A 25855-nucleotide genomic window follows, 5' to 3' on the forward strand; every position below is an offset into this window, starting at 1 on the left:
TTACTGGAGGTGCTTTTGGACTGGGGACCCAGACCTGCTCAGGAATTGCCAGGAAGACCTCAGGAGCCTGGATGCTGAGGATTCTTTACCCTGCTCGCCTTCAGCCCCATTCTTGATGTGCTCCAAAACACGTGCATGCCACGGGTCCTACGCCCCACTACTGGATCACCAAGCCTGTGTTGGCGCCCCAGGGCCTCAGTGTCTCCCCCAGTGTCATTAGGCCGTGGACCAGGCCCCTGCACTGAGGAGCCCCTCATCCACTGGGCTGTGTGGCCAGCTTCCTATCGATTTGCCTGGGAGCCGCAGGGTGGGTGCTGGGAACCACGGAAACCCTGGGGGACAGAGCCTGCACGCAGCGACAACGGAGGCCTGCACAAGAGTCATAAAATCACAGAATAGTTCAGCCACGAGAGCGCTCCTGGACAACTCCCAGACCTCCTGGTAGGACAAATACCAAATGCTGGGTCACGGTTTCTGAGCCAGCCCCTCCCTCCACACTCCCTCCAAACTCTGCTTCCCTCCTCGGCTCCTCCAGGCTCTCCTGTCCTCTCCACTTTGCACGTGCTCTTCTCTCACCAGAAGAGCACCCTGCTCTCTGCCACTCCAATGCCAGTCCAGTCCCCTTGGTCTGCCGACCCTCCACGGCCCCTTCAGAGCTCAGCCTGACACTACTGCCTCAGGGGAGCCTCCCCCACCCTCCGGCTTCCCTTGCCCTGTGCCCTCCTCCAGCCCCTGCTCCTGCCATCCTCAGGGAAGACTCGCCCTACCCCCAGCTCCTCAGTACCCAGACTCCCTCACCAACCCTAACCTTCTCTCCCACCACCCCTTGGCCACACCCTGGACTTGGTCTTCAGAAACCCGCTCTCATGGCAGCTCTCAGCTCCTCCCCTGAATCCAGTCCTGGCCCCACCTCTCCATCAGGGCTCCTCTGGCTTCCTTTCCTGACCAACTAGCTGATACCCCCGGACCATGCATTTCCAACATCACACTTTTCCACATATGCCCCAAACTCGGCCTTCTTCCCTCTGAAACTCTCCTGGCACATTTCGGCCCTGAGCCTGCGCACTGACTCTGGCTCGCACCTGCGTGCAGCGAACACTGCTGGGCAAGGTGCAGAAGTGAGCTGACGGCTTTGGTGACAGTTACAGTCTCGAAGCTCCCCTGGGCTTGGATGCTGCTGGCCAGCCTGGTTATGTTTCCCGGGTAGACCCGCTTCCTTCCTCATCCTTCAGCAAGCCCACCATATCTCTCCTCACCCTGGCTTTTAGCTGAAAACTTCACATCCCATTTCACTGAGAAGACAGAAGCCTTGGAAGTGAAGTCCCCCTTCTGAGCTCCATGTCCCTCCCCAGTCATCCCCCACCTCCCTCCCTCCTGGGCCGACCATAAGGCAGGCCTCTTGACCCAGTATCGCCAGCCTTTTACTTTCTTCTGGGCCATCCTCATTTACCTGTAACATGCTCCAGGCCCTCTCACCTTATAACATCCGTCTCAATGGCCTGTCTCTACTCCAGCTATGCCCCCATTCTCTGCTTCTCTCCACAATCAATGCCCTTTGGAAAAGTGGACAGTGAAGGTATTTCCTCTGCAGCCTGGCCCAGGGAGCCTTTGCCACCAGGGCCACCACCCTGGCCAACAGATCCCCTTGTGAATCAATACCTTCACTCCGCTTATGCCTGACCTGCAGGGTGGTGGCTTCAATGGTTCTCAGACCTGGGTCGCAGCTCAAAAAATCCTCCAGGTAAAAGTGATCCCACACCAAAACCTTCGGGACCATCTCCGTGTTACCAAACCTCAAGGGCCCTTCTCCGTGGTCATGACAGCTGACAGCTCAGCAGCAGCCAGCACCTGAGCCCTGGAATGGCACTCCCTCCCACCTCGGGGACTCCTTGCTTTGCAGTCTTCCTCACCGGATGCTTCTCCCTCATCTGACCTCTGAATGCTGGGACTCTACAACACGTGGTCGGGGAATCCCTTCTCTACTTTGTCCACATTCTGCAGGAAATCTCATCTCTCCCTAAATACCTTGAGGCCAATGGTACCTGATTATGGGTAAACCACCTTGAATTCTTACATGAACTTCAGAGAAACAAACCCAACTGCCTTCTTGACATCTTGACCTGGATTTTCAGGAACATCTCAATGTAACATGTAACCAAGGTCTCTTGCCTTTATCTAGAACACCTATGTCCCACCCCAAACTGCCCCCAGCCCAGACTGCCCACCGCAGTCATGACCACCTCCATCCACTCAGGAGCTCAAGCCAGAGTGTGACTGTTCCCTGGATTCCTGGCCCTACCTCACCAGCCACATCCAGTCCCATGACGCTCTGTGCCAGGCCCAGGTGCAGACCCACAGACTTCCTGTGGCTTGCCTGGCTTTCCTACTGGTCTCCCCACGTCTCCCAGCCCTTCTAGACCAATCTCTACACAAAACCAGAGTCATCACCTGTAAATGAAGCTGTTTCTCGGAGTTACCCTGTGAGCACCCCCCCAAATTCCTCTGGGGACTGTCCCATTTAGCTCTCCTATTCCTCCCACTCTACCCTCCTGCTCCTTCACTGAGCTCTGAGCCCTGAGTACCCCAAGCTCAACAGCCTCAGGGCATTTCACCTACTCTACCCTCTTCCCGGGAAGGCCATCCATCCTCTCGTGACAGGTGTAGCTTCCTTCCCTCCTTCAGATCCCAGAGTAAATGCCGCCTCCTCTCTGCAGCCTGCAGTGAGTGGGACCTCCCTGGGATGACCCACCTCAACCCCCTCCCAGCAGGGCAGGCAGGCCCTTGGCCACCAGCCCTGTTTCAGAGTCCCAGGCACCCAGCAGCTGCCTTGTGTATAGGCGCCAACTGGCAAATGAAGCAATAAAGTGCACTTTTCTACAGCATTCCACTGCCCCCCATCCCTCTTTGTGTCACAGTCACACCCCCAGTTCATTACTTTCAAAATTCACTGGGGCTGTGGTCTCAGGGTCTTGGTACAGTTGCCCCTTTATCCTCCTTCCCTGCCTGGGAAAACAGGCCCTCTCTCTCCAACCACCTCCCCCCCCAACAATTTCCGATGAGACAAGGAGAGGAAAGGGCTCACTTGGATAGATGTGGTCTCATCCCCATCGTGTGAAGGAGCAAACTGAGGCTCTGTAAGGGAGAAGGTAACCCTCCTCTGTCTGTTCTAGATAAAGACCCTGGAATACACCCCACCTGCTCCCCTGTTCCTCCTCCCCCTCCGAACATGCCCCTGCTCCCCCGCTGCTCCCCTGCCCCCGCCTCCCCTGCCCCGGCCCTCACCTGCTTGTGCGGGTACACGTTAATGTGGCACTTGATGCACTCCTGCCCCATGTTGGCCCAGGAGTTTCCGCTCATCCATTTTCTCTTGCACTTGGGACACTTGTACTCGCCGAAGCAGCGCTTTTTGCCCTGGTACGGGGTCAGACCCTCACCTTTGGGGCGTGCCTAGAGGACAGGAAGCAAACACAAGGGATTGGGGTCCACCAGGCCAAAATAATGCCCCACTGGGTCCCCACTGTCTCTCCTTTCAGCTTTCATGCCCTGCGTCCCCAGGTGCGGACAGAGGGACACCTTCTGTCCCAGGTCCAGGGGACACTAGTCACCCCAGAGCACACATGGGAACCCCAAGGCTGGGAGACTCGCATGGGAATGAAGAACAGAGCTGGTGGTGGGTTTTTAGAGTGAAGGAAGCAAGTATTTGCTGGTGGCGAGGAATCACTCCTTTAACACTGCTGTCATGAAGGGGCAGCTGGCAGTCACAGGATCTGCTGACACATGGCCCAGAGTGGTGTGGATTAAATGGCTACTGAAGGGGCAACGTAGGCAGAACACAACCTTGAAAGCAGTGAAAGTGTGTCTCCCCTCAGCCGGGCTCCCAGCCACCTGCTCCCTTACTCGGCAGCTATGCTAATTTCTTTTAGACCACCCCAAGATGGGCTCTCCATTTTCAAATGCATACAGCATAAACATATGTATGCACATCCTTTATTTTCCCTCATTCATACGGAGACAGATTACACACTTGGTTCTGCATCTTCCCTTTCTCACTTAACAATTATCCTGGACATACGTATATAAACTATTTCCCCCAGGTCACTCAGGGCAAACAGAGCTACTGCACTGTGTTGTTACAAGCAGCACAGTGTTCACCTCTGGGCAAGTTTCGCAGTGCTTCCTCATCACTGCAACTGTCGAGGTGGTTTCTGCTCTTCTGTTTCAAGCAGTGCTGCAAAGAGTAACTTCGCGTATATAAATGTGTGCGTGTATATGGTAAAGAATCTGCCTGCGATGCAGGAGACCCAGGTTCAATCCCTGGGTTGGGAAAATCCCCCAGAAAAAGGAAGGGCCACCCACTCCAGTATCCCTGCCTGGAGAATTCAATCCCATGGACAGATCATGGTGTCACAAAGAGTTGGCCACAACTGAGCAACTAACACTTCCGTGCGTGTATATAGAATTTTGCACATATGAGAGTGCATTTGCCCCATACATTCCTAAAAGTGAAGTTGCTGGGTATATGGGTATGTGCACTTTTCATTTTTAAAGATGACAGTTACCATTAGCTTCCTCTCCCCACCCCCAGCTGCAGGTGTATCCACTTAATATTCCAACTCCTCACCAATAGTTTTCATCACGACTCATCTAGGAGGTAGACTTCTCAGAGTAGCTTTGACTTGTATGAGATGTATTACAAACAAGAGAGAATTGCTGCATTTAAGAATCATTTGTGTTTCCTTTCTGATTCTTTTTTTCTGCTGGGGTTTGGTATGTTTCTTGTTGATTTGCAACTGTACTTTATATATTAAAGAAACTAGCTCTCTCCTACATGGTGTTATTTTTTTTAAAAAAACATTTTTACTGAACTACTATTTACATAGCTAATATTTCACCCATTTAATGTGTGCAGTTCACTGGGTTTTGGTATATTCGCAGAGTTATACAACCATCACTACAGTCTAATTTTAGAACATCATTTGCTGCTCCCCCACAGAAACTCTGCATTCATTAGCAGTCTTTCAACATCCAAGCCCCACTTCCTCATCCCACCTAGGCCCAGGAAAGCACTAACTTAACTCTCTCTCTATGGGTTCCCCGTCCTTGACAACTCAGGTAAGTAGGTTCCAAAATAATTTGCCCTCTTGTGTCTGGCTTCTCTCACTCAGCATGATGTTCATCCACATTACAGCGTGTATGAGGACTTCATTCCTTTTTGGTGCCAAATAATAACTGCTTATGGCTCAGAGGGTAAAGCATCTGCCTGCCATGCAGGAGACCTGGGTTTGATCCCTGGGTCAGGCAGATCCCCTGGAGAAGGCAATGGCACCCCACTCCAGGCCTCTTGCCTGGAAAATCCCATGGACAGAGAAGCCTGGTAGACTACAGTCCATGGGATCGCAAAGAGTCGGACCCGACTGAGCAACTTCACTTTCATTTTTCAATATCCCATTCTGGCTTCTCACGTGGCTCAGTTGTAAAGAATCTGCCTGCCAAGCAAGAGACACAGGTTCCACACAGGAAACGCAGGTTCGATCCCTGGCTGGGGAACTGGGACCCCAGGTGCCATAGGGCAGCTCGGCCTGCATGTTGCAGTGGCTGGGTGCACACACTCTGGAGCCAGCACAGATAGAGAGCTCGTGAATGGCAGCCAGAGGATCCACACAACACAACGAGGGTCCTGCATGCTGCGGCTAAGACCGGACGCTGCCAGATAAATAAAAGCAAGAAATATTTTTAAAAAGAAGTACTGTGCTATGAGACAGTCTGCTTCCATAGTAAAGTTTCCCTGGGTATTTGTGTGTTGAAAAGGCAGAGGAATCAGAGATCAAATTGCCAACATCCGCTGGATCATGGTAAAAGCAAGAGAGTTCAGAAAAAACCTCTATTTCTGCTTTATTGACTATGCCAAAGCCTTTGACTGTGTGGATCACAGTAAACTGTGGAACATTCTGAAAGAGATGGGAATACCAGACCACCTGACCTGCCTCTTGAGAAACCTATATGCAGGTCAGGAAGCAACAGTCAGAACTGGACATGGAACAACAGACTGGTTCCAATTAGGAAAAGGAGTACGTCAAGGCTATATATTGTCACCCTGCTTATTTAACTTATATGCAGAGTACATCATCAGGAACGCTGGGCTAGAAGAAGCACAAGCTGGAATCAAGATTTCCGGGAGAAATATCAATAACCTCAGATATGCAGATGACACCACCCTTATGGCAGAAAGTGAAGAGGAACTAAAAAGCCTCTTGATGAAAGTGAAAGAGGAGAGTGAAAAAGTTGGCTTAAAGCTCAACATTCAGAAAACAAAGATCATGGCATCTGGTCCCATCACTTCATGGGAAATAGATGGGGAAACAGTGGAAACAGTGTCAGACTTTATTTTTGGGCTCCAAAATCACTGCGGATGCTGATTGCACCCATGAAATTAAAAGACGCTTACTCCTTGGAAGGAAAGTTATGACAAACCTAGATAGCATATTAAAAAGCAGAGACATTACTTTGCCAACAAAGATCCGTCTAGTCAAGGCTATGGTTTTTCCAGTGGTCATGTGTGGATGTGAGAGCTGGACTGTGAAGAAAGCTGATCACTGAAGAATTGATGCTTTTGAACTGTGGTGTTGGAGAAGACTCTTGAGAGTCCCTTGGACTGCAAGGAAATCCAACCAGTCCATTCTAGAGGAGATCAGTCCTGGGTGTTCATTGGAAGGACTGATGCTAAAGCTGAAACTCCAATACTTTGGCCACCTCAGGCAAAGAGTTGACTCACTGGAAAAGACTCTGATGCTGGGAGGGATTGGGGGCGGGAGGAGAAAGGGACGACAGAGAATGAGATGGCTGGATGGCATCACCGACTCGATGGACATGAGTTTGAGTGAACTCCGGGAGCTGGTGATGGATAGGGAGGCCTGGCGTGCTGTGATTCATGGGGTCGCGGAGAGTCGGACACGACTGAGCGACTGAACTGAACTGAACTGAACTGAAAGTAGTGCATAAAGGTCAAGAACACAGACTCTGGATCCAAACCCTGGTTCTGATCCTGGGCAAGTTACTTCACAAGATTAGTGATAGGAACTAACACAAAAGCCTGTTCCCAGGATTAAGTAAGGCAGAACACTTAGAACAATGTCTGGCAAATAACACAGGCGTATTTGTTAGTACTATTTACTGATGTAGAACAATAGCGGTATATAAAGCAATAACTTCTTCCTCCAGGAATCATATCTTTTTTGTCCAGGCACCATTACCACCATTTGGTGACAGCCTACTAGAATTACAGACAAAATCCTAAAAAGGGACACTCATGCTGAATGTGTAAATCTAAACTTAGAAGGCGACAGCAACACTGCCCGGGTCTTCTGGGCCCACTGCCTATGTCTTTTGGATTCTTACTGGCCTTCCTGGCAGCCATATCCTGGGGAGAAGACTCTGCCTGAGCTCCGAGGCAGGGCTGACTCTCAGCACTGATCAGATTCAAGGGAGAGACCAGTTATGCCAGAAGGAGCACTCCACGTGTGGTCAAGGCCCAGGGTCCAGTCAGTGTGCGGCAGAGAGGCCACCTTATGACTCTGAAGACGCTTTGAGTTGTGCTGGTCTCAAGATAGGGACAGTGCAGTGAGCCCTCCAACCGCTTCTGGGGCACCTTTTCTACCTGGTTCCTGGTGCCCACAACTCCCGCAGCCTCCCTTCTCCAGTAATCCTAAAATAAGAGACTAGGTGAACTCAGTCTCATGGTCCTTGTTCTTAGAGTGAAAGTTGTTCAGTTGTGTCTGACTCTTTGCGACCTCATGGACTATACAGTCCATGGAATTCTCCAGGCCAGGTAACTGGAGTGGGTATCTGTTGCCTTCGCCAGTGGATCTTCCCAACCTAGGAATCGAACCGGGGTCTCCTGCATTGCAGGCGGATTCTTCACCAACTGAGATATCAGGGAAGCCCAGAAGTGAAAGTGAAAGTCACTCAGTTGTGTCCAATTTTTTGCAAACCCATGGACTGTAGCCTGCTCTGTTCATGGAATTCTCCAAGCAAGATTACTGTAGTGGGTAGCCGTTCCGTCCTCCAGGGGATCTTCCCAACCCAGGGATTGAACCCAGGTCTCCCACATTGCAGGTGGATTCTTTACCATCTGAGTCACAAGGGAAGCCCTTGAAAGGCACCTACATTTCACAGGGGAACGGAGACAGGCATGGGGTACCGCACCAATGGTAGGATTCCAGACTCCTTGGTTGAAGTGAGAAATGTGGGGGCCATCACCAGCCAGACCCATCCTGGGATCTGGTTCTGCAGGCCTCTTGGTTCAGAGATTGATGGGACCTGGCACCTGACCTCAAACAGCTGGGGCCAAGGGCAGGGGTCAGGGTGTCAGAGGCGGGAGTTGAGGTATCCTGGGACACTCAGCAGCGCAGAGGGTGAGGATCGGGGCAGGACTGACAATGCAGTCCCTGCAAAGTCTCTGCTTCAGAGATGAACAAGAAGGAAAGCTACACAAATAAAGAAGATACTGCGTGTGCACCAAAGGAAGAAGCAGGAAGATGAGAGAAGAGCAAGGGGTGAGTCGGGAAGTATTGCCACACTGTAATTAGGAAACCAGCCATTCCAGAGCCTTCCATCAGGGACTGGGAGTGGCCAGGCAGGCCCCAGGGACAGGGGCTTCTGCCGGACCAGCACACCATTCCCACACAACTCTCACCAGGCCAGGTACCAGAAGGGCCAGCTCTGACTCCCCACCATACAGGACGTGGCTCAGATCTCAGATTCCAGGACCAGATGCTAGCAACGGCATATTCTGTCTCTACCTGTGACTGTCTGGGGGACCTTCAGCAAATCATACAACTTCTCTATGCCTTGGTTTCCACAGCCAGAAATCTGGGATGATGATAACGGGCCAGCCTTCCCAGGGCTCTTGGGGGAATTTGATGCATTCATACTGATGAAGGTCTTAGCTCGGCTGATGGACGTTGCAAGTGCTCAGTAACCATTAGTGATTTCAGGAGCATTCGCTTCTGGACCTTGTACAGGGAGAGGGAGCAGGTATGTTTTAGGTGATGTGGCGACTGGGACTGAGACCACTGAGCGTAAACTGTAAGAGGGATGCCCTAAAGATGAGACGAAAGCCTAGGGAGAGGCTGGGCTCACCATCCCAGAGTTGCGGTTGAGCAGGGAGGGGGCAAGCAAAAGATGAACAGCATTAGGTGTCTTCACCTGCTGGAATCCTCAGAGAGAGAGCCAAGAAAAGTACAGAAAGACGGTGAAAGCTCTGTGGATGCTGTGGAGAGGACAAAGGGAAGAGGGAAGAGAATGGGTTTTTACGAAGCACCACCTGTGGGCTAGGCTTTGTGTTCACGGCTCCACGGCCTGTTAGGCTCCCATTTAACTCTTCCCATGGGGTAGGAAATATCACCGACCCTCTTAACAGATGGTGAAACTGAGGCATGTGGAATGACTTGCCAAAGAGTTTCCAGAGTACAAGCGCAGGAGGTCAGGCTCAGCAGGCTTTTCCATAAGCCTACAGTTAACTCACCCTTCTGTCTGTCATTCCCAAGTGCGTCCTCACCATGAAGCAGAGGCCTGCACTCAGGAGGAGAAATCCCCCAGGCCTCCAGCTCAGCCTAGCCCAGTGGCTTTGCCCTCCTGTGGGTCAAAGGGGGAGAGATGACCTGTAGGGCAGGGGCAGGGAGGCAGGGGACGGAGGGGAAGGCAGGTCAGCAGCTCTGGGCAGACAGCAGCCGCTTCCTGGAAGGGCTCAGTCCCATTGTGGCTGAGCTTACAGACGAGGGCAGGGCCAAAGGGAATAGGAATTTTGGATAGGACAAAGGCTTCTCTACCCCCAACACTTCCCCCCGCCTATCCTCCCAGAAAGGCACGGCCTCTGCTCATAAACGTCAGTGTGAACAGTGACTGCTGACAGCCTCGCAGGGGCCGCCACCCACCCCGGCTGGGAAGGAGGCCAAGACTGACTGGGCTCTCCTGACCTGGGCCCCTGCCACATTCCCCTCTGGGAGATCACATGTGCCAGGAGCCCAGGCAAAGCTTAGTGGGGCTCAGGAGCCAGCCCTCTTAGCACAGACAGGGCCCCCTTAGGACCAAAGAAGCCAAGAGACTTGCTCAAGGACACACAGCAAATCAGGGACTGAGCTGAGACTAGAGATCAGATCCTCTGACCTCCAGACCAGGCTAGAATCAGCATGGAGGGCAGCCTGGGAAGTGAGAGATGGTGGTTCGCATGGAGGTGGGAAGGAGAACTTGTGCCAGGGAGCAGCCAGGGCAAAGCTGGGCAGAGGGTGGGGGGTGGGGAGTCATCCAGGCATGCCAGTAGCTTGGGGAGAGATGCAGATGATGCTGACACTGCCTGGACACTTCTTGGGGATGGCTCAGTGTTTTCTTTCCAACAGCTCATGAGATTTCCTATGTGGCTGACCAATAGGTAGTGAGCTCCCTGTCAGTAGGGGTATGCAAGCAGGACTGGGTGAACAACTATCAGGGACACTGCCAAGGGGACATCTGCCCTGGTCAGACAGTGGGACCAGGTAACTCTGAGGACACTTCAGCTCTGTAGTCCTCCAAACTCTTCTTGCTGGTGAAGGCCAACCAGCCAGGTGTAGAAAGGGAACAGTCTCAGACACTGCTGGGGGTGGAGGCTGAACAGGAACATTTCCTACTGCATTTCCGTAGTGCAACTTGGCGGTAAGTTTTCAAACTTGAAAAGATGTCCATTCCTTCCCCCCAGCAAATCTATATCTGGGTGATCATTCTAAGAAAATAAAAGATCAGAGATGCAGACCACAGGGAAGTTCAAAGATGACCGCCACATCATTGTTTATGACAATGACAAGTTAGAAAAAGCTAATGCCCTGGTTCCCTAAATGATGTTACACCCATTGGACAAATGACAACAAAACCATTAAAACATTTATGAGGATTTCTTAAAAAGGGTTTGGGAAAACATTTTATGAGAAAGCAGGATAAGCAATCAAATATAGTCTGCTCCCAGAGTAAAACTGTAAAAAGAAAAAATGTGTGCAAGAAGAGTGCAGGAGGGAAATCAGTCAGAAACGTTCAGAGGCTGCCTCTATGAGACAGGATGCTCTGCTCTAATTAATTGTCTCAAACGAGTAGGTAGGTATTACTTTGATAGAGAAAACGATGGCTCTGACTTGCAGGCCCCTCATGCCCACAAGGGGGCGCCCTGCACTTTCCCAAAGTGGTGAACCAGAGATGGCAGCTCTGTCCATACTTGTCCTCTTGGGCCTGGGTGTGGGGCAATGGTCAACCTCTGGCTGCTGGGTCTGTTGGAACACGTGTGTTCGCAGAGCTGCCCTGCCCTTAGCCATGGTGTGGGCTTCCCACTCCCTCTATCCCATTTGCTCCCTCAATTCTGAGAACAGCTAGAACCATCCACACCTGTCACGTAACATAAGAGTCTGGCTGGTCACTCTGCCCATCAATTTCCCTGCCCCTGCTTCCTGAAGTCCCACCAGGAGTGAGTCAGACTTCAGCGTGAAGCTTGTTTTCCTCTTAGCCTCTTTTAGATTGAGTTTTTTGCAGGGAGATGACATCACCACCTTCGGTAGCTCGAAGGAGAGCATCTCAGGGACCTGGCTCAGGAGGAGGCAGAGACCTGGAGTGATGAGGCCCTGAGGCTACGCCCTGCACATGATGACTCCATGCTGGCTTCTGTCCTAGGAGGTACAGTCTCTGGTCTCAGCATCACGGTTGTGGCTACGGCCCCAGCTGCAAGGTCTCAGACCAGCCCTGGTCACACCACCTCTGCCTGCCCAACAGAGCATCCTGTGCCCTGGTGAGCTTTGGGACAGACTAACAGCTATACTCACTAAGTGTCTCTTAGGAGCCAGGCACTCTTTGTACAATCACCTGTGAGTCAAGTATGCTTAGTCCCAGGTTTTGAATGAGAACACAGGCACAAAGAGGTTAAGTAACTCACCCAAAGCTATACTGCCAGCATGTGGTGGAGTCTGGACTTGAACCCAGACCGCTGACTCAAGCCCACTCTCTCAACTGCCCTGCACTGTGCCAGGATGGAACTCACACAGCCAGGACAGTAAGAAACAGGAAAGGGTTGCTACTGTCATGGGCCCTGGCATGCTGGGTGGCCCCTGGGGGCATCCCTTCTCCTCTCTGGGCCTCACTTTTCCCATCTCTAGAATAAGAATTGATGCTTTCCAACTGTGGTGCTAGAGAAGACTCTTGCGAGTCCCTTGGTCAGCCTGGAGATCAAACCAGTCAATCCTAAAGGAAGTCAATCCTGAACATTCACTGGAAGGACCGACGCTGAAGTTGAAGCTCCAATACTCTGGCCACCTGATGCGAAGAGCCAACTCATTCTAAAAGACCCTGATGCTGGGAAAGATTGAGGGCAGGAGGAGAAGGGGAAGACAGGATGAGATGTTTGGATGGCATCGTCAACTCAATGGACATGAGTTTGAGCAAACTCTGAGAGACAGTGAGGGACAGGGAGGCCTGGTGTGCTGCCATCCACTGGGCAGGCTTTCCTTCTTGAGGCCCATAGGACAACCTGGCAGCCCCACGCACGCTGGCCCTCTCAGCCAGGGAGCACTAGACTGGCCCCACAGTGCATCCAGCTGAGAGGAAATGGCCGAGTCGGGAGGAGCAGGGGAAAAAATAAGGATCAGATGCGGTCCTTGCTGGCTCCCTGTCCCCTGTCTGTATGCTCTCTGCGGCCAGGCGGTTGAGGTAGTGCTGGCCTAGAGTAGAGAGGGAAAGAGCCCTGGGTTTGAGATGCCCTTCCCATAGATGAAGGCACAGAGGCGGAAGGGCCCAAGACTCTTGGTTCAGCCTTGCTGACTCTTCCTGGAAAGCCCAAGAGGGTTCTGGGGACCCTCTCTAAGGGCTGGGGGCCTTCCCTGGAGGAGGAGCACCCCTTTCCCAGAACCTCTTCTCTCAAGCCCCCCTTCCTTAGGCCCATGGGGGCACCCCTGCCCTTGGCACTCTCTCCCCAAGCCTGGACGCATGGGGAGGAAGCAGGGGCTACGATCAGAGGCCTGGGCTCAGCCCTGGCTCTCACAGGCCCAACTTGGAACTTCAGTTTCTTCATCTGCCAAGTGAAGGGGCTGACGTAGAGGAGCTGGGATGCCAAGATTTCATGAGCACCCACCGTGTGCCAGCCACTTGCCAACTTGTCACTCCACAGCTCTTCCATTTTATGAGAGAGCAAATGGGGGCCCAGAGAGGCCAAGCAACCTGTGCAGGGCCCCACAGCCGTGAAGCCGAGAATTGAACCTGATCTGCTTCACCGCCTGCCTCATGCACAGCTGCTCCTGAAGTGGCTGTGAGAAAACAAGAGAACAAGCCTGCTCCTAGGACCATGACCCCACCTCTGAGTGCCAACCCTTGGCTACCACCACAATTATTCATTCATTCAACTAACATTTACTGAGTACCTGCTCAGCACCAGGCTCTGTGGAACATTCCAGGAATATGGAAATAAACAGGACAGATGAGGAATGCTTGCACAGTCTGGGGCCTTCCAAAGGAGTCGACCCTGTGTGACCCTTTCACCAAGCGTGGCCTATACCAGTCACAGGTACCCTCGGACACGCACTTCCAGGCTCTGGCTCAGGTCAGACTCACACCTGCAGAAACACTCCTGGACCCGTGTCCTCGGGCAGAGGCCTCTCTCTACCCAGTCCTCCCAGATGACAGGCAACAGGGCTAATGCAGGACATGTGAAATGATCTCTAATTGATGCAACAGCCCTATAAAACCAGCACTCTGAACAGACGAGGAAACTGAGGCTGCAGACAGGGGCAGCAGTGCCCAGAGTCAGAGAATTAGGAAGCAGGGGGACCAGGACCTGAGCCTAAGCCTGTGCAGTGCCAGGACCCATGCTTGTCTTTCCCCTGTTTTCTGTGACTTGCTTAAGCAACCCTCCCAAGTCCCCCACGCTCACGTGTCCACACACACAGCCTGGGGAGGCTGGCAGGAGGGCTTCCTGGGCCTCTGCAGCCTGGTCGAGGCAGCTGCGGGCTCTGTGGAGGCCCCAGAGGAAGCAGGAGATCAGAGGGACAGGTGGGCTGGGCCCTGCGGCCGGCAGGCTGCCGGGAGGGAGGAAGGACACTGCAAGAGGCCCCCCTGGGTTTCCTCCGGAGCCTCAAGGGCCCCCTTGTCTGAGCACTGGCGTCCTGGTCGCCTCCCCCAGGCCCCCTCCCCTTTTCTGGGTTCCTGCCGCAGCCCAGCAGGAGCCCCGAAGACCCAGCCTCCTAGCCACCCCTCCCACCCCGTTCCCAGCCCAAAGCCACCGCAAAAATGCCATCCTGATTCCACAACACTAGGGTTTGTCAAAGTGCAAGGGAACAATGACGCTTTCACAGTGCCAGGAAAAGGTCTCAGGAAAACCCTGGGGAGGGAGCACCGAGGGGGAGTGAGGGGACAGGGAGAGGGCTGAGATGGAGCAGAGGAGACCAGGGGGCGGCTGCGAGGCAGAGGCCAGCGGCAGAGCGGTCAGGAGCCGCGGTGGGGAGGGGGCTGTGGGCCGGGAACCAGGAGAATGAGAAGACTGGCGGCGGGCTGGGGGCGGGGGTGAGGAGTGACAGGCGAGGGCAGAGAGAAAGCGGGAGACGATCCGAAAGGGAAGGAGAAAACAGATACAGGATGGGCGCCCCGACGGAGGCCAAGAAGCCCCTCCAGGACCCAGAGTGGTGCAGAGGCCCCTGCACTACCCCGCTTTACGCCTCTGGGCACTGCACCCCAAGGAGCTACCCTCCCTGCCACAGGAACCCCTCTCTCCAAATCCCACCCCAAGGCCAGGCAATTGGACTTGCTCTCAGGCAAAACTTTTTGGAAACCAGAGACTTTGTAATCACATGAACAGCCACTCCCTAAGCTATCTGTTTCCTGCTTCTGGCTTTCCTCCATTAGCAAAACCGCACGGATCAGAGCTCAGGGGTGGGAGGGGAAGGGTGGCTAGTCCAGAGGGGTGGAAAACATCCGAATCAGAGCGATTGCAAAAGGCCTGGGTTTTCCTCCCCTCCTGTGACTGCAGAGACAGCGATTGCTCGTCCTGCAGCCACCGCCGCTGGTGGGTGAATGCGACGGACAGAAGGTCTGCAACCACTGTGTGGTTGGCCGAGAGCTGGATGCTGCTCTGAAAACCATTTGTTCTCCTGAGCGGGTTCCCAGAGCCTGGTGCATCCCTGTTTGGGTGGTCCGTTTGCCCGGCAAACCCTTTCTTCGGACTGTGCCCTTCCCCTGCGGTGGCCACAACCCAGCTCCAGCCAGGCAGAGTCACCCTCAGGTGCTTTAATGGCCACGTCAAGCTTGGGAGCCCCCAGGACCTGCAGGATGGAGGCAAAACACTCAAGACTTTGAGACTCTTTCCCATCTGGACCGGCTGACCTCACCTTTGTCACTGCTGCTGCCTCCTACCAAACTTCTATTCCAACAATGAAATCATTTCCTGCAAATAATTCACCCCACTGCCCTCACACCTTTGCTCTTGCTATTCCCTGCCCCCCAGACTTTCTCCACCTGGTGGATGCTCCTGTACTCAAGGTCAAACTCCAAGGCCATTCCGTCTGGCCTCCCCCCTCCCAGACAGGGTTAACTGCCCTCCTTGGGGTGTTCACGCCACTCAAGTCCCAGGCTCGAGCCCTAGCACAGAGCCCTTCTACTGCCTCCCTCAGAGAAGCCCTGGCTCCCCAAACTCCCAGGGGACTTTGTGGTCTGCACCACTCGCTTGGCTGCGGGTCATGTCCCGCCCTGACCCGGCCTCTGGCATGCCAGGGATGATCTGGCATGCCAGAGATTTCATCCTGAATTTAAAGAACTTTTTGAAAACTGCCGTTTCTTCCATCTAGTTTCCCAGTAGTCTCTGAGTGTGCCGGGACCACGAGGGGCTCTTGAAGCACCTGGGTGGGGCTTGGGCCACATCAACAGCTGGAAGGGACAGTGGTGTGGGCAGTGCTGGTGATGGGTGAGGTGTGTGGGTCCGGGTGGGGGTCCGCAGGCAGAAGCCTCCTCCCAGGACGCCCCTCCTGGGCTGTGCTGAGCTCCCTGGAGGGCCACCTCGGGATACCAGCACCATCTTTACAGACTGTCTGGCCCTGGTCTGCATCTGAGGCCATCCCTGGCGAGGTCTGGCCACATGCGAACTGGCTAGATGTGGCTGTAACCAGCCCAGCTCCACCTGGCTGGAGGGAGGCTCTGCACCAGTGCTGGGGCAGGAAGGCATGTGGGTAAGAGGTGATGGCCTCAGCCTACAGTGATGCTTTGGGTGTGAGGGTCACAGCCCTGGGAGAGGAGGACAGGGGAACTCAGCTCAAAATAGCAATGGGGGAAGGGTGTGGAGGGTGGCCAAGCGCCAGAAAAGAAATCTGATCTGCCCTGGCCAATGAAACGCTGACATCAGCAGTTCGGGGCCACTCTGGCAGGAGCCAGGGCTGGGGCTCCCAGGCGGCCTGGTGAGAAGTTGCAGGCCCGACTTCCAGCCTTGGCTCTGTACTGACATCAATCGCTCCTCCCTGTGGGTCTCCGCCTCCTCACCTGATCACGAGGGGTAGAAAGAGAAGAGAGCTGTCTACCTCTGAGAACTTTCATCAGGTGAGTGTTGGAGCTTGAGATGCTTAGGAGATGGCAACAACCACGGGGAGGAACTGAGTGCCGGCACGGGCCATGCACTTGGCTGTAGGTGGCTTCGTTGTGACCTTGTTTCCAGATGAGGAAACAGAGGCCCAGAGAGGTTAAGTCACCTGTCCAAGGTCACAAAGCAAGCAAGTGGCAGGCCTTCAACCCCAGTCTTTCTGGCAGTCATCCAATTCCCTCATGGCTGAATGAGGGCCACATGGCTGCGGACTGGTTTCAGGGTCATCTGTGACAACTGTCATTGGGCAGAGTAGGGGTTAAAGAGGTTCCTGGAAGCCAGCCCAGACATCTGCCAGCCTTTACTGTGGTTCCACGATGATGGTTGGTATTACATTCAGAGAACGGGCCATGGAGAGGAGGCTGCGTGTGCATGTAAATGCACGTGTGCTTGTGTGCATACAGGCGTACGTGTATCTCTCATGCTCACTGCAGGGCAGCAGACCACAGCACAAATCTTCCCGTTGTGGGGCCTGGCAGAGGAAGAGCTGCCCTTATGTGACTTTTCTAGGTGGTCACAGGGAGGAAGCAAGTTATTTGCCACCTCCACAGTCCAGGCTGCAGCTGACATTGCTTTTTCACCCAGGGGCAGGAAAAGTTGGCAAAACTGTCCCTCCCCCACTGTCTCCAAGAGTGAGGGTGCTCAGTGCAGTGGGCTCTGTAGCAGCCAGGATGATGGAGCCACACTGTCTGGCCTCAGATGGTCCATCCTCCTCCCTGGGCCCAGCTGTTAAAACCCTTACAATTCCTGCCATGTGCAGTTACCTCCACCAGCCATTCCAACCTCACTATAACCTTTACAGATGAGAAATCCAAGGCACAGACAAGTTGGGAGATTTGCCTGGGATCACACAGCCAGGAAGAAGCAGAGGATCCAAACTCAGGTCTGGCTGACTCCCACAGTAGCACACAGACCTCTGCTATGGTCTCCAACACCGACCTTCTGGGGTGGCCCCACATGACAATAAGCCTGATCCTTATAAGAAAGCAACAGTTACTTGCCTTCTCTGTGTCTCTGTATCCTGAGCTGTAGAATGGGCATGAGGGAACGGGGAGGTGTGGAAAAGACCTGTATCTGATCCATGCTCCTACTCTGACAGACTGTTATCAGAATCATCTAAAACAGCAGTTCCCAAAGTGGGTCCCTGGACCCACAGCATTACCTGGGAACTGGGTAGAGACGCTGAGATGGGAGGGGAGGGATATGTACCCACTACAGGAGGAGGCTGGCTGGTGGTACTCATTTTCACATGATCTCTGCACACCAGTCCCTCTAACTGGCATACCTTGTCTCCCAGTAAAATCCCATGGGAAGCTGCACTTCCCCCTGGAAGCCTTCCTTGACTACTCCTCTTGCAGGCACCACTCTGGTCTCAACCCCTTCTGCAGCTCATCTCGTGCCCTCTGTGCCCGGGTCCAGGCAGCACCGGAGCACACTGTACTCCTAAGAAGGCACACACCCCTTCACAAGGGTTCTGAACCTGCTCCTTTAAAGTGCTGATGGTGGTGTGAGCGAGGTGTGGAACCTGCCCTCTTGGAGCATCTGTCCCAAAAGAGCTCAGATGTGGGAGCTGGGTCGAACCGGCTGTGTGTTATCTGTCTCATTTAATCAGCACAGTAATCCCACCACGCACAGTGTAGGAATATCCATCCACTTTCCTCACCAGGAAACCAAGGCTCATTTCCAAAACCACAGAGCTGCGAAGTCTGTGTGCCATCTTTCTGATTCCCGACGCCTAAGCTCTTATTTCTGGAGCACAGGTTGTTATTCACCTCAAGCTTCGTCAGAGCCACCTGGGGGCTGTCATCACACTGGCCACTGCCCATCCTTAGAGCTTTGGAATCCATAGGTCTGGGCTGGGCCTGAGAATCTGCATCTCTACCAGTTCCCAGGTGATGCTGACGCTGCGGGTCCAGGGACCCACTTTGGGAACCGCTGTTTTAGATGATTCTGATAACAGTCTGTTAGAGTAGGAGCATGGATCAGATACTGTCTTTTCCACACCTCCCCGTTCCCTCATGCCCATTCTACAGCCCACAATACAGAGGCACAGAGAAGGCAAGTAACTAGCCCAAGCCATACAGGAAGTTAGGCTCAGAGCTGGGAATGGAGCCCAGAGTTCCTCCCCCCAGCAGTTGGTCTGGATGCAGGACAGTGAGGCTGCTAGGCAAAATAGTACAACAGCCTCGGGTGAGGAGAAGAGCCATCTCTTTAAAAGTGGGACTGGTGGTGGAGGTGGTGGCGGGGTGCTGGGAGAGGGCTGGCCTGCTCTCCTGGCCCAGCCCCAAACCTGTGACTCCTCGGCATCTGGAAACCATCACGAGGAACAATGGAGGGAGCAGGGGGCCTGGCTGCTCGGGGGCTCCGGCCCCCGACTGTTCAGGAAAGCAAAGGAACTGGGGCCCTGCAGCCATCTCCCACCCCCACCTCCATCACCGCTGTTTGTTTTGGCATCAGCACACACAGCTCCCAAGGGGCCCAGCTGTCAGGAAAAGTCAGCCCCTGAACTATAGACATGGGGGCCGCTGGCCAGGTTGGGTGCCCAGAAGCCAGGCCAGAAGTCAGCAGACTCCACCCACTCAGCTCCAGCTCAGTGAGCAACACTCCTGTATTACTGTAGCTCTGGGTTGGGGCAGGGGGCAGGCCTCAGTTTCCCCACAGAAAGTTCAGGTACCACCTGGGCTGGCTGCTTACCATGCACTGGCATGGATCTGACCAGCCTGGTGCCTGGGTCCACTGTTGCCCCCAGGGGCCCACTTGTCCTCTGCAGGCCAGTGCGGGCCAAGCAGCCGGCCATGGAGTGGGAAAGGGATGCAGACCGCGTACATTTACCCCACCTGCCGCCAGCTCTTCGCTCACGCCCTCAACAACACGCGTGCACTGAGTGCCTGCTGTCCACAGGCACCAGAGCAGAGTGGTTAAGAAGACAGATGTAACCCCAGACCCCTGACCTTACAGCCAGGTGGGAAGGAAAAAAACAAGTGTCTCATCCAAATAATTACAGCTGTGACGAGAGCTATGAAGGAATGGCATGCTACGACAGAGGTGATGAAAAGAGGGAAACAACCACTGTGGGGTCTGTCCCAGCCTCTGGGGTTTTGCAACTTAAACTCAAGGCAGGTGTTTCTTTTCTAAATTTTTATACAGTTTTAGAGGTTATTTTCCATTTACAGTTATCACAAAATATTGGCTTTATTCCCTGCGTCGTACAATACATCCTTGAGTTTATCTTACATCCAATAGCTTATACCTTCCACCCCCCGCCCCTATATTGCCCCCCAACCCCACCACTGGTTAGTACTAGCTTTTTCTCTGCTCTTTTGTTATATTCACTAGCTTGTTGTATTGTTTTAGATTCCATTTATATTTAGATAGTACAAGTGATATTATACAGTACTTGTCTGTCTCTGTTTAACTTTGTTCACTTAGTATAATACTAAGTCCATCCATGTCACTACCAAGGGCAAATTTTCATTCTTATGAAATGGTTGATTGGTATTCCATTGTGTGGGTGTGTATATATATATGTGTGTGGGGGGGGTGTATACATATATATTCCATATTTTCTTTATCTATTCATCTGTTGATGGGCATTTACGGTGTTTTCATACCTTGCTAATTGTAAATAATGTGCTAGAACATTGCGATGCATGTATCTTTTGGAATTAGTGTTTTCGTTTTTTTCAGATATATATCCAAGGGTGGAACTGCTGGGTCATATGGTAGCTCTATTTTTAGTTTTTTGAGAGACCTCTGTACTGTTTTCCACAGTGGCTGAACCAGTTGATATTCTAAGGTGGGTGTTTCTTAACACGCCCCACCCCCATCCCAGCCCCAGCATGCTGCCACCAACATGCTCTCTGCCCCGGGACAAGGCCCTTCCTTGTCTGGGTCTCAGCTTCCCCTCTGTCAGTGCAGAGCATGGCAGGAAAGGCAAACGCCTCATCTTGTGTGTCCAATTACTTGCCAACAGGCATGTGTTGAGATTCTGCAGCATCATCCTAGCTTGACAGGTAAAAATAGTGTAACTTTGGTGACTTCTGCCTTGCCATGGCTGTGGGCTGGGGGTGACAGGCACACATTACTTGTGTTGGCATTCTAGGCCTAGGTGATCCCTAAAAATCCTTCCAGTGCAAATGTTCCACAAGAAGACAGCACATGGCTGAGAAGCAGACAGGGGTTGAGTCTGGCAGGGCACGAACCTTGGCTTGCCATAACGCAGAAGCCATTGCTTCTTCCCACCTCTGGACCTATAACAGATGCTAGTCTTCCTCTGTCTATGCCTATGGCTGTGTTGTCTTGTGACTCTGGCTGCAGAAACACTCCAGAACTGTGACTCCTCTTCTAGGAAGCCTTCCTGATCAACCTACCTGGCAGACACTGTGCCACCCAGACCCCCAGCACTCAGGATGCTCCACTTAGTCTGCGCGCCGGTCTCCTCCCCAGCCCTCTCCCCACGGACAGAGACCGGGTAGATTCCTCTCTGGTCCCAGGCCCAGCGTGGCTCTGGCACAGAGCAGGGGGCCTCTGGGGAGGAGGTGAAAGACAAAGTGACCATTTTGGACATGACCGTCATCCTGAAATAAGTAGCCAGAGGAGCAAGTCAGGAGGGCTGGGGAGGCGTGGGGAGGGGGTTAGCAACGGGCTGGTGACTTCCTGCACAAGCATGCCGGCGATGTTCCTGGTCCTCAGTGTGGCTATTGTCCCCACTGGTCCAGAGAGCAGGCTCAATGGGGCCTCTGTCCCTCCTCGGGCAGGCCGGCCGGCTCAGTGGCGTCCCACCCGGGCAGCTGGGAGGCAAGGGCCGACGCTTCCTGTCCCCGCCACAAGTGTTCCGAGGGGCAGGGAGAGGGGAGGGGGACCCTCCAGACAAGCACCCATCTATGTCCCCTAGGGGAGGGCTGCCCAGCTGGGGGAGGAGGCGGGAGAAGCACTGGGACACGCTCCCCCCTGCGCTGCTGCCTCTGTCCTCCCAACCAGCTCTCCCTCTGAGCTGGAGCTGTCGGCAGAGCCACTCTGGCCCTCTTGTTCTTCCTCAAACAGGCCAAGCATGTCCTCGCCTCATCTCAGGGCCTCTGCTCTTACCGTTCCCTCGGCCAGGAGGGCCCCTCTCCCACATTGCCCCACCATTCGTTCCCTGCTTCATCTGTCTCTATTTAGGCTGCCGCTGCTGCAGAGAGGCTGTCCCAGACAAGCCTGTCCGAACATGACCTAACCCCACAGCACATCCGTATGCACCTAGAGCTTTACTGTAGGTCATTCTGCACAGGGTGAGCTGTATCCTTTCCTTGTCTTTCCTGTTCATTATGGCAGGTGAGAATTCTACCACCTTTTTTTTTCCTTTTCCCTTTTTAAAAAACTTTTGGGCCATGCCACATGGCATGCAGGATCTTAGTTCCTGGACCAGGGATCAAACCCACACCCCATGCACCGGAAGCACAGAGTCCTAATCACTGAACTGCCAGGGAAGCCCCCCGTTCACTATGGACTGGCCCAGTGCCTGGGGCAGTGCTTGGCACATAATAGGTGCTCCATAAAAACATGCTGAATGGACGGATTAAAGTAACACACTTGAATATCAATGTACACACCAAGAGCTGTGCTCTGGGGGCACAGAGTCCTGTTTGGGGAGTATATGACAGGGTGGCTGGGCGGAGGCTGTGGAAAGTACAGGAAGAGCCAGGTGAAGATAAAGTAGAGAAGGATCCATGCGGACCAGGCAGCATGTGCAAAGGGCTGGGACGGCAGGAAGCACAGAGGGCTTAGGGCTTGGAGGCCAGCCCACCCCGGGCCCCGGGACAATGCTCCAGAGCCAGATTTTAGGTGGGGGTCACGGGAAGCTAGGGAAAGATTTAAAATCAGGGGTGGCAAGGTCCGTCTGGCATTTCAGGGAGTCTGGCTGGGTTTAGAGAATGAATTGTATTGGGGTGTGGGCAAAACATGAGAGGACACCTTGGGGGCTGCGGCCACATGGCTGGTGAGAGGCGATGCTGGAAGGTGAAGGGACTCCAGAGACAGACAGGAAGTCCAGTTAGGATCTGGGGTAGCCTGGGGGAAGGGCAAACCAGGGATCAAGCCTCAACCATCCTGCCTGGCTGTGGGGGTTGGGCCAGGCCCCCTCTGTTGACTGGTGACAGAGCTAACTCTGGCTGGGGCTGGGCAGGGCAGAGGGAGATGATGGCCGTGCCTTATGGCTGACAGTGACAGATGGAAGGAGGGCTGGCCATCACAGGGCGGCTGGTGGCAGTGACGGCTGGGACAGCCTCATGATAATTATCTGCTGGGCTCCTGCCCAGGGGCCTGCCCTCAAGAGTCAGGAGTTGCCCATAAATCTGTCACCTGAGCCTGTGCAAGCTGCCCTTGTGGGGAGGGTGTGCCCCAAAGCTGATGTGGAGAGGGAGTCAGATACCCTGATGTGATGCTGCAATTATACACATACACAAGCGCGCGCGTACACACACACACACACACACACACACACACACACACACACACTCTCTCCTGCAGGTGAGCAAAAGGCTCTCATTCCAAGAAGGGTCAAGCTAGAAACAGCCAGGTCATGAGCACCACAAGCACTCAGTCCCAGGCTTGTCTACAGTTCTGAGTTGCCTGCTAGGCCCCAGAACAATTCTTCAGAACCCAGAAGGAAGGGTTGATGGAAGAGGTGTTGAGTCTTAAAAAGGGAGAAAACTCAGGAGGAAGGGGAAGAAGGTAGATTCAGAGGGAAAGATGCCCCGGGCCCTCCCTGGTCCAGCCACGCAGTGTGCACAGCCAGGGATTAGCAGGGTCTCTGGGGCAGGGAGGGGACTTCCAGCGTCGCACAGCCCGTAAGGGGCAGGACAGGGCTCAGACCTCCCCAATCCAAGTCCAGTGCTGGGGGAAAGCCTGAGGCTAAGGCGGAGAATGAGGAGTAGGGGGCACTTCCAGAAGCTCTTCCAGTACCTCCTTGGCCCTGGGACCCGGCCATGCTCCCTGAGAGGGTCTCTCAGCCCCAGAAAAGCACCTGACACCAACCACGTCTCCAGGAGGACACATGTCCTCCCCAGGGGTGGCACCAGGGCAGCACTCAGTTCAGGGACCCAAGGCAAGCTCCCCAGAAGCCCACTGTCCTGGTCCCTGAAGCCCACCCACACGTGTTCCTTACGGGTCCCAGACCATCTCTCCCGTCCCCGCCTCACTCCCAGCATCCCTGAAGATCAGAATCACGGGAGTGGAAGGAACAGCGTGGGAAAGACTGGCATGTGGAAGCTGTGGAGAAAAGCCTCCTTATTCTGCCCACCAAAGGGTGCTGAGCTTGGGTCCTGAACTGGGCCTGGACGGGCACATGTCTGCAGACATGCAGGTGTACACGCAGCGCCCAAAGGAGCGAGACACACAGGTGTTTCTCTGGGGTACACTCCTGGGGAGCTGCCAGCTCCATTTTAAGTCCACTGACAGGGAAGTGTGTGATCAAGACGGCAGCAGAGGCTCCTCACACCTGCCTGGGGCCCCAGGGAGGTAGTTCACAGCGCTTCCCATAGACCTGGCAGCTCCTGGGGGCTCGGCAGCAGCAGAGACTCTGTGGTCTCATATGAACCGCATACTGCAGAGGGGAATGCGTGCAGTGTGCACACTTGGAGCTCCGGGTTTTTTGTGCCATGCACGTGACTGCACAGAACCCTCCATTCTGGACCCATCCCCACAAGCTACTGTGGACTGGGGGGAGGCCCAGGGCTGGGCAGCATAGGCAGCTCAGAGTTTCTCAAAACCATCAACATAAACGCATAGGAAACTGGGAGAATTATCCTGAAGGAAGAAAAAACTGCAACCACTCATCTCTCCTGGAGGATGTCTTTCTAGTCACTGGCCACCATCTATCCCACGACCTCACATCTTCTCAGCCAGCTGAGCGCAAAGTGAAAGAGCCCTGGCTGTGCAGCTCTGAGACCTGGGTTTGAATCTTGGCTCTGTCATTCCTGGCAGCAGGAGCTTTGGGAGGTTTCTAAAGCTCCCTGAGACTCAGTTTCCCATTGCTCAAGTGGGAATCGTAATATCTATCCACTGGGGAGTTGAGAGGATTTCCTGAACTCATGAATGCAGAGTGCTTGGCATGCATGCGTGCGTGCTAAGTCACTTCAGTCGTGTCTGACTCTTTGCAACCCTGTGGACTGTAACCGGCCATGTTCCTCTGTCCATGGGGATTCTCCAGGCAAGAATACTGGAGTGGGTTGCCATGCCCTCCTCCAGGGGACCTTCCCAACCCAAGGATTGAATCTGTGTCTCATATCTCCCGTGTTGGCATGCGGCTTCTTTACCACTAGCGCCACCTGGGAAGACAGAGTGCCTGGCACATAGTTGGAATTCAGTAATTGGTAGACTTCATCACCCTCCTCATCATTATTTGGACACATAAAACTTCACGTGTCCAAAATTTTACATTTATATTTTTTCCCCTCTATCTTGCCAACTTTCTGAAAATCCAGAAAAGTCCCTTTCAGCGAATATAAATAAACTCAGTCTCCCTCAACAAACACGAGTTGCTGGTCAGACCTGGGCTCTTTGCTGAGGGTAAGGAGCCGGCAGCATGCGAGGCTGGCCTCTGTCCCCTCCGATCATGTCAGCTTTTCCCACATAGGATCTCACGTCACCCTCACAGTACCTGGGAGTTGCGATACATGGGTACAGCATGGAAAGCCGCAGAGAGGAGAAGGGACTTTCTCAAGGTCACGAAGTGAGTGAGTGGCAGGACCCCACGCCAGGGACCCTAGCTGTCCCTCTGCCTCCTGGTCTCTGAGCCGGCCCTGTGCTGGTGGGTGTGGTTCCACTCCTAGGGCAGTGAAACGGGAGGTGGTGTGGTCGGGCCTGCAGAAAACAGCCAGGCATGGGGGGTTACAGGGGACAGGGAGAGCCACCCTTGTGCCTGGCAAAATCTACCAGGCTACAGGCTGTGAATATGATATCCTGAATCTCAAGACTGGTCCCTGTCACCTCTGGGTGCTGTGACAGGTTGATGATTCTGTGCAGAAAGCAAGGCCTGGGAAGGAGTAGCTGGAAAATACATCCAGGAGCCGGACACTTGGTGAGGAGAACTGGATTTGGACACAAGCTCTACCAGGCAAGTCGCTTCCTCTTTCTGGGCCTCAGTTTTCCCATCTGGAATCAGGGTGCATGTGTCTAGAGATGCTTTAGATGCAATAGACTCTAATGTCTGAGCCACAGCTGACCCTCCAGGGACTGACCACTCTACTGTGGGATGGG

The 25855-nt window shown here is 53.8% G+C and overlaps 1 protein-coding gene across 1 annotated transcript in view; it reads right to left on the reverse strand.

Moving 5' to 3' along the window:
• The window catches only part of ZCCHC24 (zinc finger CCHC-type containing 24), a 63867-nt gene that overhangs the window by 7171 nt on the left and 30841 nt on the right, over positions 1-25855 (reverse strand). Inside the window, exon 3 of the mRNA XM_055425348.2 lies at positions 3283-3447. Coding sequence (XP_055281323.1) covers positions 3283-3447 — 165 coding nt within the window. The remainder of the gene's footprint in view (positions 1-3282; positions 3448-25855) is intronic.

The sequence above is a fragment of the Moschus berezovskii genome, chromosome 12 (genome assembly GCF_049115385.1).
Source record: "Moschus berezovskii isolate FMDL1 chromosome 12, NW_MosBer_1.0, whole genome shotgun sequence".
NCBI lineage: Eukaryota > Metazoa > Chordata > Mammalia > Artiodactyla > Moschidae > Moschus > Moschus berezovskii.